The following is a 20,961-nucleotide window of genomic DNA, read 5'->3' as shown; positions in this document are numbered from 1 at the left end:
TACACTTAATCAGAACCATGTCTTGATGTTTGAAGAGTGTTTATGTCACATTATACATTTTTTTCATTGTAGTTTTGCTTGGTTTTCTTACCTAAGCCTTTTAAAAAACATTTGAGGTCTTTTACCATTTATATAAAGCAGGTCTATTTGGATGAAATGCCTTAATACACCAGACCCAAAGTTAGGCTAGGTAAGGAATAAAATATGATAAGGCCAGGGGTGTAACCTGGCCTGGGTATTTGGGGTGTACCCACGAATAATTCTCCACTTGGAGCGGTTTATCACTATGTAACTAAACATCAGTAAAAGAAGACTGCAGTGTTGTAATTTTGTATCTTCAGTGAACGGAGGTGAGACCAATCAGACAGTGTTTACAGGAAAATACATGGAAATACTGGCTGACAGGTCTCAATTCTGTCAAACACTCACACAGTCAGTTAGTGTGAGGAAAAAGATATATTTTCACCAGTAAAGGGGTTGAAACTGAAATAGTAACATCCTCTCATGCTGAGCCAGGACAACAAGGTGTGTAAATGTCTATATGAGTTCCAACTGACGCAAACATTATATGAGCAGAGCATAAAGACAAGCTAATGTACTTTGCATGGCACTGCAGCAGCTAAACCCATACAATGATAGCTAAGTTGTGCCTCTTTTTGAACTTTTTGTTCAATTTTCACATTTTTTAAGCAACTAGCATTCACATCCAAGAAAAATAAATGCATGGAAACAGTCTATTTAGAATTTTTTTTTAAACGTTTTTTGTTGGAGAAGAATCTAGATCCTAAGTGGTATAGAAGATGGCTGGAAGAATCTGGACCCAAGATTATTAACAGTGCAGCTAATGCCTCTGGACTGTTATAGGAAAATAACCACTGAGGGGTTGGCGTGATGCGTTACCATTTCAAAACTGAGTATTTTCCGATAACAGCATGTCATATTTTAACAGCATATTTTATTCCTTGTAAACCACGGATTAAAAGTTTACATTAATAAACATCATACGAGTCATACTTTTTACATACATTTGATCCATTTCCAGTTACATTTATTGTCCATTTACAAAGCATTGACATTGGAGACTCCTTCCATGAAGGATAATAAATGTCTCTTTAAAGGATTATACTCATTTTTAAAATCTGTTTATCATGTCTACTGTCTGTCACACAAGTCTATGAATGAGTTGAACTATAGAAACGATAACGTATTAGAAAGAGCGCATTAATATAAAACTGCAGCATTACTGTCAGAGCTGCTGTTATAGAAAATGAATTCATTAATAACACCTTCTGACCAATCAGATTAGAGAATTTAACAGTGCTGTGATATAATTATGCTTATTATATCTTAGCTCAATCTGTGCCTTTCATATCCAACTGAATATGATTATATGGACCAGAGTGCTGATCTCAGAGAACCACTTTCCCTCTGAGCTTGATTATATTTCCTGATTAGGTGATTAGTTAGACCAGCTGAAAGAGTTCGCTGAATGAAGTGTCTGACTCGCGCTCTTACCCGAACAGTGATGCTGTTGTTGACCGTGCTGTTGAAGTTCCCTTTATAGAGCCAGCCAGACTTGAAGACACCTGTCCCTCCACCTCCACTGCCTCCACCTCCCCCTCCACCTTTGGACGATGACAGCGACGTTGTGTCCTGTGGAAAAAGACCGATATTGCTTCAAACGTTCCATACTTAGTGTACAGGAAACCAGGAGACATGTTATCTTCTTCGAGCCAAGATGGAGGAAGACAAAGACATGCGAGACTGAAGACTTGAATAAAAATATCTATACTGAATTCATTTCCTTCTGGGTTTTTTGTTCTTGTGAGATGTGGAGTGATTTGCAAAGCAGCTGAAAACACAAGGACACATGCTGGACGTGCAACACTGGGACTGACCTCATCCTTATCTACATCTTCATGGTCGATCTCGAATGAGTGGGTGGGCAATTTCTGAGCCTTATGCAATTTCCTGTTGTATAGAGAGAGAGAGCGAGAGAGAGCGAGAGTGAGAGAGAGAGAGAGAGAGAGAACACAAAAGGATGACGATTAGAAAAGAACAACTGCCCTAGAAAAAGTTTAAGACCGAACAGCACAGAAGGAGAAAGTGTACTGTAATCCATCATCATTAGTCTTTTAGAGGCGATACAACTGAGAACGGAGGACAGGAGAGGATGAGAAGAAGACATCCATTCCATTAGCAGCCATGCACCATTTCCACCGCTCCACATCTTATCCCTCAAACCCATCCTCCTTGATGAAGCTGACCATTCTGAATCCTGTTCTTGATTTAATTTTTTCCTGTCTTCTCTCTTTCTTTCCATTCCTCCTTCTCCCTGATGGCCGGAGAGCTGATAAATGGACAGCGTATAATCTGATTTGACCTGTACAATTTGCGGGCTCTGCGTCGGATTGCGTTTAGCCATTAAGAGGGCACAGAACAGCAAGACTGCATTTCCTATTACACATTATATAGCCACTGTATTTCCCATTATATCAGGCTGTTATTTTCCATGTGCTGGATGGGTGTGGAAGGAATCAGAGCTTCGGCATGTCACTGTGAGCCATTTTTCAACTTTGTATATTGTTTTTTTCTTTCTTTATATTTGCATGAACTTAGTCACCGTACTATTGTGAAACATATCCTGAATATTCAGTAACTATTGATCAAATGTATATTTAACATTCCATCAATCAATGGAAAGAGAGCACCATTGGACCAATGGTAACCAGATGTTTCAGCATCTGATCACTTGGGATGGCTTTTTAGCAGGCAGATGTTTGTATTTCCCAGACATTTGTAATCTTTCACAACAGTTACAGTAGGTTTCCTTGCATAACAAACCCATCGGTTCTCCATGCACTATTCTTTTTACCATTCGGCATTCATTAGTTTATGTCAGACTCGTTTTCTGTTTAGAGCTAATAGAATCATAGCATGTAGAATCGTGTAAGGAATTAAACACAACAGGGTGTGCTGTTCTAGGAAAATAATACATTAAGGCATGGTGGGATTCAGCCTGATGTAAAGCAGAGCCACTGTTCTCTCCCAGAAGTTAGTTATTTTCCTTTAGCAGTGAAGTGTTTTATTCCTCTTAAACCACATCAATTTGACAACTATGATGATTAAAAATTAATTAAAGAATGACACATTATGCCTTTTATCTGTTTATAGGTACAGTTAATGTTGAGGAACGTCACTTATGTTATAGCAGCTATAAATAGATGTTCCATCACCAGCTTTAAATTTTTCTCTCTCTATAAGATAATAAGACAAAATAATATACACATATGACCCTCAGAGACACTCAGGGCTTTAAGAATTTGCAGTTTTTCATAAGTAGTTTTTTTTTTTTTACCTAGCCTACTAGGTTAAATTTTATCATTTCATTTTGGCGGTTGTATACGGTGTTTTACTATCAAAAAAGCTGTCTGTACTGTCTGTTTTATCTTCGTACCAATGTTACTGTGGAAATTATTCTGTGAATTGTTTTCCCAGCAGAAGGCTCACACTCGTCCCATTTCTCATTGCCCTGCTCACCAGCAGCTAAACACAAAGTCATGATACTCTACACACAGTATCCCAACAGTGTCCTGACTAATCTTACAACAGACTTGCAGCAATAAAATAATTCATTTGTTTATACTGATTCAAAATGTCCGATATGTCGATTTCCATTCTGCTGGCAGAATGAAATGCTAGGGTACTGCAAGAAAGGGTTAATTATCAATTCGTCCATATTGAAACACACCAAAATGACTATTTATGGTAAAGTAAATGACATGGTTAAAATGATTCCTGATTTGTTGCAACAATTACTGATACATTTAAGCTACAAATGCACAGCTATCATGTAATTTTTTATTTACAAAAATAGCTGATAACAATTATTAATATACAGCGTAAATCCCTGTAACATACCGAACACACTTTTTTTAATGCTAACCCATTAAATTTGACTCCTGATGCCCCCTATCATTTGGTAGTGAAGTTTTAACAGTGTCCTCTACCTACAGTATCGCTCGCTCTGACAGGACCCCACATTCAGGTGTCTTTCACTGCGCCTGCCTGAGCACTCTCAGCAGTCAGGTTGCTTTATTTGTGTCCAGGGAGCTGGAGACACCTCGGCTGACAATTCAGTGTCTACCACACACATACAGTCTACTGTACACACTCTCAGAGCACACACATAGGCTTTCTGCTGATATCACATACTGGTCTTAAACCACACCTAAAAATATTCTCTACAAACCAGGGAAAATATAGGCATAACTAAAGATTGGCCTCTGAGTTAATATGGCATACTTTTGAATCCATATACAGTGGGGTCCACTAGTCTGAGAGCACTAGTAAAAATGCTTCTTTTTTGCATTCTTTTCTAATTGATCACAACAATTTTCATTACAAATTATACTGTTGATGATAACTTGAGTGAAAAGTAGAATCTTTGAAATATGTACATGAATTTTTAGAGTTTCTTAGTATTTGATACATCCCCTTTTTGCTTCAGTGACAGTGTGCACTCGAGCTGGCACAGACTAACGATCCATTTTAGATCAAATCCTTCGGAGTGTCATCTGAACACACTGCAAAGCAGTTAACATGGTCAATCAAGATCGCAAATTTGCTTTCATTTAAATCGGGAACCTAGAAATAATGCAGAATCTTGAATCATAAATATTCACGATATTGAACATTTACTTACTTTCTAAAACCTTCTGTTTGTTTCCAATTTTAAATAAATTAAAAAAGCCCAGATTTTCAATGTGGTCTCGGACTATGGGACTACCCTGTATAGTTATATATTATGTTTGTCATGATCTCGCCGGCAGATGGCGCTGCGGCGATGACGTGCACGAGCAGCTGGAGAACGTGTGCACGTGCTTGAAGTGCGCATGGACGCTAAGACTTTGTTTACAATGGACATGTGCACTTAGTTTGGTTTCTGTTCTGTCCCCGCCCTGTTCAGTTACTGGCGGAGGTGCGAGAGGGTGCTTTGAAATGTTACCAGCTGACAGCAATTAAACTAATTGTGACTGGTTATTTAAACCCCTCGCGTTGCTGCGCACGACGGGCGGTATTAGAGTAGCGACTAATAGAGGAAAGACGGAATGTATAATGGTGCTAGGCGGTAATGTGTCCATGCTCTGTCTAGTTTCCTGTTGCTAGTTCCAAGCTCTAGTTAAATAAGTGTTCATGCCATAGTTAAAGGAGTGTTCATGCTAGAGTAAAACAAGTGTTCATGCTAGAGTGAAACGAGTGTTTATGCCTTAGTTAACCGCGTGTTTCATGCCTGAGTTAACCGCGTGTTTCATGCCTGAGTTAAACAAGTGTTTAATGCCTGAGTGAAACAAGTGTTTCATGTCATAGTTGTGTTCTAAGTTTAGTGCTTCATGCCGCGTTTCTAGTTAAAGGATAAATGTTTAAACTTCATGTTCTTTGCTTCAGTTTGAGTTTTCTGTTTAGACCTTGTTTCCTACCTCCTCATACATAGACTTAAGGGTAAATAAAGATGTTACTCCTGTGCTTGCTTCCTGTCCAAGTTGTGTTTTGTAACAATGTTGAGAAATGTCCATGAAAAGCAATATTTACTGACTGTTACAAAGTCAAAACATTGACTCTGCAGACTCCTTAAATTCCATAAAATGTTAAATAAACATCTCCTTACAGAAAGCTTCACCATATCAATTATTATACTTGTTTAAGTTGTTAAACAACTACATTTTTTTAAAAAAAATCTGTTATTATTAGACTTAGAATATGTGGACTGTCCTCTTGTCCTGTAATGATGGAAACAGGTTTATTATTATTATTTCCCCAGATTTTCTCTGCAATTCCCATCCACCAGTCAGATTTTCCCTATCATATGATAGCAACCAGACACATCCTTCCTTTGAGACATTGCATCTTTTTGAACTGCTCACTGCTGCTCATGCTGTGTCACAAGGCAGCAAATCTGCCCTCTTCGGCATACATGTCATTGCTGTGATTGACAAGACAGAGAGAGAGGGCCATGGCCCATGACTCCCATCCGTGGATGCTTAGAGTATTGCTATTTGAGGATTTGAACTCACGATCTCCTGATGATAAAGCGAATGTGTTTCTGTTGTACCACTGGGAAACATGTTTGTATCAGAAAAATGGCAGGTACCTGGGCAGCATGCGGTAGTCCCCTGCATACTCCTGATACTTGTACTCAACCATGTGCAGCTGGGAGTTGTAATACTGGCAGGCCTGAAAAGTAAAAGCGGAGGAAATGGGGTTAGAACAACATTCACTGGCCTTACTTTACCAGACAGAGCACCAGGAGAAAAAAAAATCACAAAAGTTCAGTGCATAAAGTCTAAATGTATTTCTGGCCAAAATATCTGTTCACATATCTTCCTTGTGGGTGTGTGCTAATGTTTGTGCTAGTGTGAAAGTAACACCTCACCTGTCTCTTGTAGCATTTCTTTTATTTGCATGTGAGAGAAACAAACAGCTTCCAAGCCAGTACTTAATAAGTATTACATATAAGTACTTCATAAAAACAAAAATACACAAATTTTACGGTGATCCAAGATTATTTATATTGGATTGTGCTGGTCTGGTAATATTTGCGGAAAGCAGGCCTGGTGCAGCTACACTCTTCCATCTTTTCCATTTACATTTACGGCATTTGGCAGACGCTCTTATCCAGAACGACTTACAGAAGTGCTTTGAAGTCTCTATCAATAAATACATCATGATACTGGTTCTCTAGGTCACAGATTAGTGATAAGAACGAATACTATCAGTCTAAAAAAAACTCTGTTGGGGAGGTAGTCATGGAGTGATGTCAAATCAACATGGCTGCGCACACTGTGAACAGTATAAAGTGCACCTTCTTTACTTTAGAATTAGTTAATAGCAGTATTGGCTTTAGATCAGTTCATATACAGACAAAGTACTTGGTTAAATCTATAAAATTGACTATACTAATGAGAATCATCAACATTAGAGTTATGACTAACAGTAGCTGGCTAGCTTGTTGCTAAGCTACTCAGGATTGTTGTCTGTTGTTGCTGTGCTGCTATTTCATTCCAAAATGTTAAGCTTAAAATATTTTTTTATGAGCATTATATGCTCAGACAGAGCAAACAAAAGAGATGCTTTCACAGAGGTGTCCATGTTTTTTTTTTTTTACCACTTCACACACCGAACGCGCAGAGGTGGGGAATTATGTTATAGTAATATAATTAGAAACCACTTAGAAAGTTCCACAAACACAGTCAGAGGTAATGCTGCCTCAGGAAAGTCTGTGGGTTTTGTCTTTGTGGATTCGTCATAACGTGCTAATTTCGGAGTTAATTATTTTCCTTAATATAACAGCATGTCCCGCCATGTTGTCTTCATTAATTAGCAGCTCCACAATGATTTCTCTGAGTTACAATCCGAGGTTGGTGAGTTCGCCGGGGTTAAATTTCACCCAGATTAATTTAATCAGCACGAAGAATTTTTATCGTTCTAATTGGCTTAGCGGTTAGTAAGTTTGCCTCGCACCTCCGGGGCTGGGGGTTCGAATCCTGCCTCTGCCCTGTGTGTGCAGAGTTTGTGTGTGCATGTTCTCCTTGTGCCTTGGGGGCTTAATCTGCATACTCTGGTTTCCTCCCCAGTCCATTGACATGTTCTGTAGGCTGACTGGCATTTCCAAATTGTACATAGTGTGTGTGTGATTGTGCCCGGTGTTGGGTTGGCACCCTGTCCAGGGTGTCCTCCACCTTGTACCCTGCTATACCTGGGATAGGCTCCAGGCACCCCTTGATAATCGGTATGTAAAATGGATGGATGGATGTTATAGTAGGCCTATGTTTATAATTGGGGGAATCAGTCCAGTTTATTATAAAATCCTGCAGTGCATGAGTGGGAGTGGTCAAGAGGGTCTATTAAATGATAAAATCAGTTCTATGCACAGCTCGATCTGGTTTTCTGAATGCACAACAGGCTTAGATGATTCCCAGATGTGATTAATGATTAAAAGTAATTAAACCACAGAACAATGGGATTAACCTTGTCCCTCACAGGGATGAAAGAACATGCTGTCTGTCTGAAGCTTTGGGACACAGCGACAGGTTATCACATGACTAAGTAAAGAAGAGTCAAGATAACCAAGATAATCTTTCTTTTTCTTTTTTTTTTTTACACCAAAGTATTTACACATTTGTAGTCTTTATATACAAAGACTACAATATAAATATTGCATATTGAATAAATAGCCACAGGATGGTTCTTTTCTACCAGTACTGTACAGCACACTAATGGGTGCCATATCCATTGACATTTGACAGGGAATGACCCCCCAAGCCCCCCAACCCCACCCCAATCACACACACACACACATAGTCAAGCTGTGAAATGGTTGTCAGGTTTGTTTCTGTGCTTGCTCAGAGCTCTGGAACATGTCTGACAGACAGAATTGAACAGAAATTTAAACTTCCTCCTGAAACACACACACACACACACACACACACACACACACACACACACACACACGCACACTTGCTCACACGCACTTTCTGACCAAATGCTCAATGATGATCTTTTGCTTATCTAACTGGGATCTTTTAAGTATAAGCTATAAGCTTTACTTCACCACACTGGCACACACACACACACACACACACACACACACACACACACACACACACACACACACACAGAATTAGGTCAAACCTCCCAAATCTGTTGGCTGTAACCACACTGGGAGGTACCCAAACCTACATGTGGCACATGTTCTCCATGGCAGCAAAAACACAAAACATGAAAACATGCACACAGCTTTTAGCGTTACCTGGAGCTCATCATCACACCAGCTATCTTAGATCACAGCAAACACAACACACACAAGCACACATCAACTCACCTGTCTGACCAGCAGACTTTCAGCCTGTTCCTCTGCCCCCTCCGGCACAGTGGATTGCTGTGTTCGTCTCTCCTGAGGAAGGGTAGACACCTGAGTGTGGAAGAGCAAATAAATAAATAAATAAAAGTTTCACATTCTGAACATTCTCAAATAGTTACACACAGACTGAATGTTCACTTTTTTCAATGTTATAACATGACAAACAATTAAAAACTGTAACTTTCAATACTCTCAAGTCTTTCATTTAAACAGGCTAACACTATGGTCACACTGTATGCCTATAGACATGCTAATTTAACAAAGATCACATGGCTTTTACAAGCCATTTACAGTATATGCCCATTTTAAAGTACATAGTTATTTAGTTATTTAGCAAACATGCAGGTAAATATGTACCACGTAAAAGTCACAGCGCTAATGTTGCCAGCAAGTAAGTAGTTTAGCATAGCTAATGTTTCCTTTCTAACAGTAACCATTTGACTGTAGTAGTTACCAAACTTGGTAACAACATAGATAAATGTATGATACATAAATTTAGTATATAGTGTATAGCACTATATTTAGAATATAGTGTAAAGCACTAGTAAGTTAGCTAAACATTATGCTATCTTATATAGCAAGCTAGCTCATATTGTGTAAACCAGCAAGCTAAGTCTGCTAGCAAGCGATTCTCAGCCTCACACACTGTGGCCCATTTTTTATACACTGTCTACTCTCTCTACACCTCCTTGTGCAAGTTTTCAGTGGGAAAACAAACATTTGAACACTGTGACACAGAGAAAAATATAGTCACTGGATTGAAAAAGGCTCACAGAATATTTTATTAAAGAGTACGGTGTGAAGTAAAAAAGAGATTTTGTGTGTTTGCCAAAGGACTACAGGAAAAATGTTTGTTCGGCTACCATGTCAGTCAAATCTAGCAAACGCTAGAAGTCTGTCTTGTGAGATGTATAGCAAGCTAGATATGACACTGTTTAATTTCTAAAAGTCTGTGTGTAAAAATAGAAAAAGTGTGAGGCAGTTCCATGTAAAAGTCATAGCGCTAATGTTGCCAGTAAGTAGTTTAGCATAGCTAATGTTTCCTTTCTGGCAGTAACTATTTGACTGTAGTAGTTACCAAACTTGGCTTAACAACCTAGATAAATTTATGATACAATATAGTATAAAGAAGTAGTAAGCTAGCAAAACATTATGCTATCTTATATAGCAAGTTAGATCATATTGTGTAAACCAGCAAGCTAAGTCTGCTAGCAGGCTAGTGCCAGCCATACACACTGTGGCCCATTTTTCTACACCGTCTACAATATAGTGTAAAGCAGTAGTAAGCTAGCAAAACATTATGCTATCTTATATAGCAAGCTAGCTCATTCTGTGTAAACCAGCAAGCTGGAAAAAAAAATAGTCACTGGATTGAAAAAGGCTCATAGAATCCTAAAAAGAGATTTTGCATGTTTGCCAAAGGACTACAAGAAAAAATTTTGTTCGGTTGCCATGTCAGTCAAATCGAGCAACTGCTAGAAGTCTGGTTTGTCAGTATATATGTATATATGTATATGTATAGAAAGCTAGATATGACATTGTCTAAGCCGATTGCCAGGTTTGCTAGCATGCTTTGAGATCGGTGACTATCATGCGATAGAGATCAAGCTAGCATATGGGGTGAAACAATAATCAAACTAGGTGAAAGTAGCATACATTTTAGGCTGGTCAGCCACTTAAAAAAGCGTTGAAGCTGGAAATATCATTTGTCTATGGATGTTAACTGTTTGATACATTCTTTGCTGTTTTTTTTTTTAAATCAGTATTTAACTGCCTAAAAATAGTGACAATCAGTTTTTGTTTTAATTATAGCAAAGATGAGTAATTTCAATTTATTGCTTGATTATTAAAAATGCATAATAATTAATGGGGAAATTCTTTAAAGCAAGTGAGAGTGAACAGTGTGCGGTTTTAATTTCAGACTGCTGCACAGCACGTGGCTGAAAGGCTGAAAGTGCTGAATTAGCGCTAGCTGTCAGCACATATGAGCATCAGCTGGATTTATGCAATCTAGAGCACGTATGACCTCTGTGATCAAAAGAATGATTTAAACTCTGTGCATCCTGTTTAGGCAGTACATCCCAAACATCCAATTAGAGGGACTTCATTTGAACTGCTGATCTAATGAGTCTACTAATGAGCAAACATACACGCTAATTAGCACTGGAGAAATCAAGAGATCAGAACGTGGAGTGCTGTGCGGATGTGTGTTTGTTAAACTGGGACAATACGCTGCTGTGGGCTTTTTTTTGGCAGGAGTATACTTGTAACCTTCTGATTCCTGCCTGATCAGACCAGATCAAGTGGCTCATCCAGAGTGTGTCACTTCTGATGGGCGTGCATGTTTCGCATGTCTGTGTGTGTGTGTGTGTGTGTGTGTGTGTGTGTGTGTATGTGTGTGTGTGTGTGTGTGTGTGAATGCAGTGATGCTTGTGCTTCAAATTGTGGCTATGTTTGTAACTGTCTTTGAAAGAGGATGTGGTTGCTTGACTGGGCCTCTGCCTGCTGGCTGTGTTCAGTGGGCTGTGCCTGGAGAAGTGCAGCACGCTGATCTCACTCGTATAAGCACATGCATTTCTAAAAATGTCACCACACACACCAGACTGAGCTGCACACTTCTGTCTCTGTATGGATCAGCTTGTTGACTAAGTGTCCATGCAGCACTAACACAATGGAGATATATGTTCACTGGCCACTTTAATAGGAGCACCAATACCCCTGTGCATTTGTACAAATATCCAATCAGCTGATCATGTAGCAGCAGTATGTAACGCATAAAATCATGCACATACAGGTCAAGAGCTTTAGTTCACATTCACATCAAAGATCCGAATGAGGAAAAAAATCTTCTCCCGTCTTTCTGGCATGGTTTTTGGTGCCAGACAGTCTGGTGTGAGTATTTCAGAATCTGCTGATCACGTGGGATTTTCACACACAACAGTCTTTAGAGTTCAAACAGAATGGTGTGAAAGAGAAAAAAACATCCGATGAGAGATAATGAACTTCCTGGTTACACAATTGCACATTTTGACCATGTAGTACACAGTTATAGAAGGGAATTATTTATAATTGTCGTCACCCAAATGAGGATGGGTTCCCTTTTGAGTCTGGTTCCTCTCAAGGTTTCTTCCTTATATCATCTCAGGGAGTTTTCCCTTGCTTCCGTCACCTCTGGCTTGCTTGATAGGGATACATTTAAACATTTAAAATTCATATCCTGAATTTATATATTTTTGTAAAACTACTTTGTAAAACTACACCCCATCCAGGGTGTGCCCCAAGTTCCCGGGGATAAGCTCCAGGCTCCCTGTCTAGGATAAGCGGTACAGAAAATGGATGGATGGATGAAAACAGCTTATCGATGAGAGGGGTCAGATTAGAATGGCCAGACTGGTTTGAGATGGCAGGAAAGCTACAGGATCTAAAATAACCACTCTTTATAACTGTGGTGAGCAGAAAAGTATCTCAGATGCACCATGAACAACAAATCAAACTTTAATGCTGGTGCGCTACAACAGCAGGACACCACATCAGGTTCCATTAGTTTCAGTGAAGAACAGCTATATAATGACATCACAGACAGTGGACCTGTCTACCACTAGAAGGATGAGTGCCACGGCAGTTATCTTTGTAACTAATGGTGTTTTCGTATTTGCAAGAAAATGAGCAAATGGGAAAACTCCACTAGTTCAGGAATGGAATATAGTAGAAGTGATATCAAACTAGGTAGTAATGCTCAACCAGCTGTTTGTTACTGTAACTGAAAATAGACTTGTGGCGTGACTTAATGTATCATTATATTCCAAAAATAACCTAGATAGAAAAAGAATTATTCTAGTAACCACAATAGAACATGGTATTTAGCGTAGTATCATATCGCATAGCTCTACTGCTCAACATATTGGAGAGTAATACAATATATTGCCAACCAAATCGTTGTTGTGGTATAGAAAGTGAAAAGGCTAAAGCGTGACTAAAGATACAGCATAAAAAATTGGTAAGATGTAAACATGTTGTATCAGGGCCGTTGCTTCCTTGCATTTATAAGCATGGATAATGGTTAAATTTAAGCATGTGTACACACAGATGTACTCACAGTGAAATCATGGTCTGGGAAGAGCAGCAGGTCTTGTAGAGGGTCCTCCTTAAGCTCCAGTTCTAGTTCAGTAATCACAGCCTCATAGTCCAGAGGATCGATCAGCTTCGGCTTCTCCTGCTGTATGCACAGAGAGAGACGGGGGAAGGAGGAGTTACTTTTTCCTTTTTCTTTTTACACTCCGGAAAGTTTAAGATCCAAAGTTTTCTGAATCAGAATAAATCAGAACTCTTACACAATAACTTGTATATATTTGTCCCATATTATTTAATTCATGTTCTGTGTGGTGTGATCACTTGACGATAAGTTTATTTTGTTGTCAGCTGCCTGATACACTTTTACATCCCTGCAACAGAAATACAAACATCGCTAGCGATAACATCCTAGCAGGCAGAGAGAAAAACTCTATAGTATGTCGTCGGAAAGGGACGGCTCCTTTGAGAACAGCTTAAATGATAAACTATCACTTAAGATTTATAAGCAACCGCTGGAGTGTATATGCTTATTATGTAGAATTATTACAAACACATATCTGCTATGCAGTCCATGTCCAGATAATAATAAACTGCCTCCAGCTGTAGCGATATTTACTGTTGATTTGCTGACTTATTTGTTAGTCCCAATGGGTGTGATTTAGGAATCACAGGGGTAACATTTCCCCCCCAGATGTGCACTAAGCAACAGTAATAAAATAGCAAACATTGTACCTAAATACAGGTATCACAAGGCAAAAAAAACTACTACCATAATCAAATGTGATTTTCATGTTCCTTGTCCTTTCCCCTTCACTGAACTGACTTTTCTGTTAGTTGAATTTAATTTGTGTTAAACCGTCTAAACTGTTAACATTGGCGCTTCTGTTGTAAGGCCAGTAAGAGTTAACACCTTACATACTTAAACATAGCTACATGCTGTTTCACCAATCAAACTGTGTCACCTCAAGCTTGAACTCATCCGAGGTGTCTGTGGCTGCATTCAGACTGTCAAAAAAAGAATAGCTCGGTAGTATGTTGCCTGTACTTTACAATGCATGAACATTTCAGATTACAAGTACATGTTGAACTCGAAATGAAATAGCTAACAAGGAATTTCCTATTAACAATGTTCTTATTCAAATAAGAAGTTTCCCTTCGGTATTATGTTTAAAACCCACGTTCATTGAGCATGTTGTAAGGGAAAAGTAAGCCATGAGATCACAGCATATATTCTCAGTATTTTCATCACTAGGTGGGCACAGGTGGCAATTTCCATGCAGCTATTTTCTACAACCCTTATCTTACACAGGGTTGAGGGGAGTTTGGGACCTGGAGTCACAGGGGACTAAGGGCACAAGTTGGGGGGCACAATGAATGAGGTTCCACATACACACTCGCATACTAATGGGAATTTTATGCGAATCAGCCTGCAATGCATGTCTTTAGACTGGGGGAGGAAACCAAAATGCCTGGAGGAAACCCCCGAAGCACTAGGAGAACATGCAGATTCACACACACAGGGCAGAGGTGAGATTTGAGCCCCCAATCCTGGAGGTGAGAGGTAAACCATGTCTACCGGGTAGCCATTTCCGGCACCCAAAAAAGTGAGTGTAGATGGAAAACATTGGTTTGTGCCAAACCACATTAGCCATGCACTGGCATTATACAAGAATAAACAGCTTGGGGCTGCATGAAATTAAGGCCTTAATTTCATGCAGAATGAATGGCCACCACCACTCCACCACCACCATCATCATCATCATCATCATCAATACTCCTCATTCTAAAATTCATCTGATTATACACAAGAAACATGCTCCCTGACTAGCCTTTCCACCAGATACTTTGTCACTCAAGCAGTGTTTTTGTATGACTACTTTTACTTGTGTAAGGTTTTTGGCTAATCTATCCAACTCCAAAAGACCATTTCCATTTACAGATTACACTTAAGGTCAGTGATCTACATGCACCATCGAAATCTTGAGCTACAGTTGCAAGAAATTGTTACCAAATGCAATAAAGCCCCATTCAAAACCTCACAATAGATACAGAATTTTGGGTTGAATTAATAATAATCCAGGTTGCTTCTATGTCTGTGCCACATTGTGCTGTACTTTGCCAGATGGTTTCCATGGTTACTCAATCACAATGAGAGCATACTGTAGATGTGTTAGTAATTAAGTCTCATATTGTTTCAGCCTGTTAACACAGCTAGACCAGACTTTCTCTTTGGTCTTTGATGTTAAATAAAAATTAGTAGAGCATCCAAAGAAAACAAACCCTACAAGCCATAGAGGCTATGGAATATTTTTTATTTCGGAATAATAATGAAGATGTTATTGCTATAAAGTAACACATATGGAATTATTCAGTGAGTAAGAAATGTGTAAAGCAAAAAAAAAAGATGCATAATTTTATATACAGTACTGTGCAAAAGTTTTAGGCTCCCTATTTTTTTAGTATAAACTTTGTTATAGATTTTTTATTTTATGACTTCTACATTATCAAGTCAGTACAAAAAACATTTTAGATTCCCAAACATTAGTTTTCTAGCACAAAGTTTTATTGTTACAGAAAAATGTTTGAGAAAGCAGCATATTATGTAAGAGACCACTTTTCAGACGAAAAACATAATGAAGGCTGATGGGTTTTGCTGCAAGTGCGACAGTCAAAATCTCCAGAAGAACCGAGTCTGATTCTGCAAGATGCTCAGTAAAACTTACAGCTCATTTCCTTATAAAACTGTATAAATTGAAACTACTATGGTTATTTTCTTGTCACACCAAACATTGACTTTGTTTAATTTACTACTGTTCTACTGTTTACTGCTCTTTGTGGTATCTAATTTTTTTATGTAGAAACATCTAATTTCATTATTTTGAATTTTGACATTTTCTATATATAATTTATATACTTATATATAAGTTATATATTATACATTTTCCTGATGAAACTTTGCACACACTTGGCATCTACACAACAAGTTGAATGACGGAGCTTCACCCAGGAGTCCCCAGAATAGTCCGAACGTCTCACTGCTTCTCCTAAATTTCTTTTATGAAAACTATTTTGTTTGGGGAAATAAATGAAGTAAAATATTCAGAAATGTATTCCTACTGTTAACTGGCATTAATTTCATTAACTATTTCCTTTTCAAGCATACACTTTTAAGACAAATATATAAATAAAAAAGATATACTCAATTGAGTGTGTTCGAACTTCTGAATAGTAGTGTAGAACATTATGAACATGAAAGAAAAAAAAATCACGTGAATTCCTGTTCCTCTTTTGATATATTGAAAAGTAAAGTAATTCTGTTGACACTGAAGGTTTATGATATAATAAAAGTACAACTATGGTAGCTTTTATTGTGCACAGTGTTAAAATCCCCTGTAGTAAATGGAAGGTACTATCGGTGCTTCCTGTTTCAGAAACATCCAACTCATGCTCTTATGCTGCAGGTTTGTAAATCAGTATGCTGCACTTCTTCTGGGATTTGTTCATATTTGAAATAAAGATGACATTTTAACCAAAGCCAGGACAAACGGCCTTAGCATCGCATTTTGCCGCCTTCTCACGTTAAAAAAAAGTCAAGACCGTGCCTTTAAATAGTCCTGTGTTTCTTTTTTAGTATCTAATGATTTCCCTTATGACATTTAACTTCCCAGGTGAGGTCCCAGGTGAGATCACACATGTTGGCTTTCACAGATGTTTCCGTAACGTGCATATCACACAAACTGCACTTCTTCATGTCAGATAACTAAGAAAACAGGATATTACACATCCTACAACAAATAATGTCCTACACACACACACATACACACACATCTGTTCCACAGCCCTTTGCTGAGAATTCACAAACAACATTGCAACATAAAAAATATACAGAAAGCAGCAGAGAGAAGTGAAGAATAAATCTTAACGAGACACGCTGTTCTAGGAAAATAATCAATGATGGAGTGCTGTGATGCGGCCAGATGCGAAGTGGAGTCACCGTTATCATCCCGAAGTTGATTATTTTCCAATAACAGCCCATTCCAACGTGTTTTATTATTATTATTATTATTATTATTATTATTATTATTATACGACAACAATTATTTTATTAATTAAAAGAACACCACCTCCATTTAATGTTCTGGAATATCCATGAAACAAGTTATGAACGCTATTATCCTTTGCATTATAGCAGTTCCCTCAACAACCTTTCTTTTTTTTTTCTATTTCTATTGACGTTAATAAGACAAAAATAGCAGCTTGGTCTGTTACTAAGAAACTGCAAAGCTCTCTGTGCTGAAGACTTGCCCATGTTGGAAAACGTAAGGCTACAGGTTTACCTCTGACTCTTAGAACATACCGACACTGTAGACTCCTTCCACAAATGCTAAATAAATCTCTCAGAAACTGTCACCGTTTATCAATTTCTTCAGTCTGTTTATATGGAGCATCCTCCGTACTAGTTCCTCTGTGAATTGTTACTGAGCATATTAATATAACCATGTGAACTGAATCAACGTCCAAGCTGTTGTTATAGAAAATTAAACACATTCTGATCAATCTGCTTCGAGTACTCGGGAGGTTAAGAATGACCTGTGGGTGTGTCCTGAAATAAGGCAACAATCCAAAACATAAGGCAGAAACCAACAGGAAATTATGTCATATACATACACCGATCAGACATAGGAGAAAAAGCACTGACAGGTGAAGTGAATAACTGATTATCTCGTTAGAAGAGGTGGGATACATTAGGCAGCAAGTGAACAGTTTATTCTTAAAGTTGATGTGTTGGAAGCAGGAAAAATGGGCAAGCGTAAAAATGAGTGATTTTGACAAGAGCCAAATTGTCATGGCTAGACAACTACGTCAGAGCATATCATGACTTAGATATGAAAGAAAGTAATTCGGTTATTTATATTACGTTCAAAACGGGAGATGCAAATTTCTGAACTGATAGTTTCCCTATTCGATATATTTACGTACTCTATTTTTGTTACATGCAGTAACATTGAAACATTTGTGAAACCTAGCACACCAAACGTACCCTTCTTTGTCATTTTGTCCTAAGGCTATGCAAACTTTTGCACACCGCTGTCTGTTCTATAGTTATGACACCCCTTCTCGTGCTTACAAACGTCATAAACGTTCTCAGGGGCATCCCCAGTCTCCGTGGGAACGTGCATTATTTTACATCAGTTTGGCGTTTCTATGGAGCGAAACTTCCGTACCGAACAGGACAACTTATTGTATCAACACACTGTGCCAGCATGTGTTTAACCCAAATGAACCATACGCACAATACGACACACACTCTTAATTCGAAACAAAACGAAAGTACAGAATTATTGAATGAAAGTGTAAAGTATAGAAGTGTTGAAATTTAAAGAATGTAAAAAAATGGAAACTTTCAAATGCTATGAAAATCATAAAGGGAAGTTCAAAAAGAAGTGAACAATTCCGATGCAACACAGCAATGTGGAAACAATGCAGAAACAGAAAGCTCAACTTTCTGTACCACGCGCTAAAAAATGGTCGTTGCTATCACTATGACTGTTTCACAAGTCTTCTGTGTTATGAGTTATGAACGACTTTCACAAATGAAATAAAACTCCAAATCACACGTATAATACAACACATGAGCACGCTCCAAGATGGACAGAAAGAGTTTGTCAGAGTGTCAGAGTGTGGATGAAGCAGGTAGAGACAGAGAGACACATAAACAGATACATACACAGCTTATTCGGCTGAAATCTGCTCGGGCACGTCTCGTTTTCATCTTCTTCCGAAAGGTGATTTTACTTCGAAAACTCATCCTGACAAGCACTACGTACGCACAAGATGTGGAAAGACACCGTCGATGAAAAGGTACACGACTTGAGCCTGGGAGTAAACGCGTTAAAAAGAAGAGAAGTAGAACTTTCCGGACTATATGTGAAACCTGTCAGCTCACTGAATTCTGAATGTGTGGTCAGGAGAGGAAGTATGTCTGAACTGGCACATGATGTCACTAACCAATAGAGTGTGTACATATTTAAATGAATAAGATAACCGCTTTTTGTTTTAAAGTAATGGTAAAGTATTTTTGGGTAGAACAGACATTGAACAGAAATTGAAACACTCTCAACAATGAGCTTCTGAACAATAGTTATATTGGCTGATTCTGTTGTATCATCCTATTTTCTGTGTGTGTGTGGGTGTGTGTGTGCCTGTCCTTGTACACACATGCTATCAACTTTTAATAGTCGTAACAGTACAGAAACAATACAGCTCTCATAAAATACAAAATTCAGAAATAGTCCAATAATTAACATTCATTTTCTTTCCAGCAAAAAAAAAAAAAAAACCCCAAACAAACAACAAAAAATCCCGTGGCAATATTTTCTGAGAAATAAATCACTTATGGAACATTTTTGATTCACTTGCAGCTAAATAATTAAAGGGCTGAAGCTTTAATTATACTAAAACAAATCAATACGAGTACATGAATCAATTATACATTCCTGTTATCACTTATGATGACATTTTACTATATAATCTCTGTCTTTCAAAAGTCAGAAATGAATTGTGTCCATTTTCAACTGAAATTTTTCAACATTATAAGAATAACTATTTGCCTTGGGGATATTTACGCCCTTAAGCGTCCTATTAGCTAGGCTAACCAGCTCCCTAAATGCAGCACTGCACTGATATTACCAACTAAGCAGTTAGCTAACGTTTACTCACCAGAAGTAACTGTCTGACATTAGCAACTAGTCAAGTTTTTTAATAAGATAGCTAACTCACCATGAAAACAGCCATAGGCGGTGGCATGGCATTAAAAAACAAACAAACAAACAAACAAGATAGCTAATGATTATCATGTAAGTAGCTAAAACCAAGTTGCATCAAGCTAGCTATGATTAGGCTAACTATTCTTTAAAACCAGAAGCTATGTTGTGTAGCAGCTGGTATCGATGGAGTGATAGGGGAAAACTGAGCCACAGGGTGGGAATTGGCAATGACTGAATTCAGGGTAAGTCATGTAAAACATGTTAGGTGATTTCCTTCTGCAACTGGCTGTTTGAAACTGATTATGCATGACTTGAGCTGTGATTTCCTTCTGTATGTTGATGTATTTCCTTTTAAAACAGGAAGTCAGGCAGGGAGCATGCCAAAGGGTTAGCAGATAACAGTGTTTGTGATCTAAACAAAGTCAGCAGTGGCTTAGCAAACTGGTTTAATATCAGTTAGAGAGTTTAAAGAGTGCTTGGTTTTAGCTGTGTATAATTTATTTTGCCCACATGTCTGACCACCATGACTCGTATTAGTCCGTGGCCATGGGCCAAGGCAGAAACTGAACAGTGAGGATATTTTTGAGAGAGAAGCTAAAGACTACCATTTAACATATGGAAGTGAGATCCTAAGCATAGACTCAATCGTTTTTCTTACTATCCTTGTGAGGACCTTCCATTAACAGAATTAGTAAGGCAGTTAATGAATGCTATGTCTACACCTAAATCTTACCCCAACCTTAGCCTCAGTAACCACAATCAAACAATTTGACTTGTTTATTTATTTATTTATTTATTTAAATAAAAGCTGCATATTTTTGTAAAAGAAAAAGCCTTATTTGCGCCAGACAAATGTCCCCATAAGGTCAAAACTGCCAGAGATTTCCAACCTTGTGGGGACATTTGGTCCCCACCAAGCTATAAAACATGCCCCCACACTCAAACTAATTTGTCTCAAGAACTTCAAATCCTCCCTTGCTTGCTCTTTGTGTCATCTTGTGTTCTCAATAGTTAATAATGTGGCCGTGTGGTGAATATTGTAGGTAAACCCTGGAAAACCATTATTGAGTTTTCCATTATTGAGTGTAAAATGTAGTAAAATGTCAAAACATAGGTAGGAATTAAAGTTGTTGTGCCCTGCAATGGACTGGCACCCTGTCCAGGGTGTACCCTGCCCTGTGCCCGATGTTCCCTGGGATAGGC

The 20,961-nt window shown here is 38.3% G+C and overlaps 1 protein-coding gene across 7 annotated transcripts in view; it reads right to left on the bottom strand.

The window, feature by feature from the left end:
* Positions 1-20,961, bottom strand: part of dock10 (dedicator of cytokinesis 10) — a 110,921-nt gene that overhangs the window by 40,019 nt on the left and 49,941 nt on the right. For 6 of the 7 annotated variants that reach the window (XM_017495833.3, XM_017495830.3, XM_017495829.3 and 3 more), the window contains exons 2-6: positions 13,017-13,136; positions 8,882-8,971; positions 6,152-6,234; positions 1,899-1,971; positions 1,516-1,653 (exon numbers count right to left, since the gene is read on the bottom strand). In XM_017495833.3, the coding sequence (XP_017351322.1) occupies positions 1,516-1,653; positions 1,899-1,971; positions 6,152-6,234; positions 8,882-8,971; positions 13,017-13,136 (504 nt within the window). Of the gene's footprint in view, positions 1-1,515; positions 1,654-1,898; positions 1,972-6,151; positions 6,235-8,881; positions 8,972-13,016; positions 13,137-18,719; positions 18,958-20,961 lie in introns of those variants that run through there. The other variant, XM_017495834.3, reaches the window with a different exon arrangement.

Source organism: Ictalurus punctatus, chromosome 20, assembly GCF_001660625.3.
Source record: "Ictalurus punctatus breed USDA103 chromosome 20, Coco_2.0, whole genome shotgun sequence".
NCBI lineage: Eukaryota > Metazoa > Chordata > Actinopteri > Siluriformes > Ictaluridae > Ictalurus > Ictalurus punctatus.
Note: the sequence above shows the minus strand (reverse complement) of the source record. Positions and strands in the feature narration are given on the sequence as shown.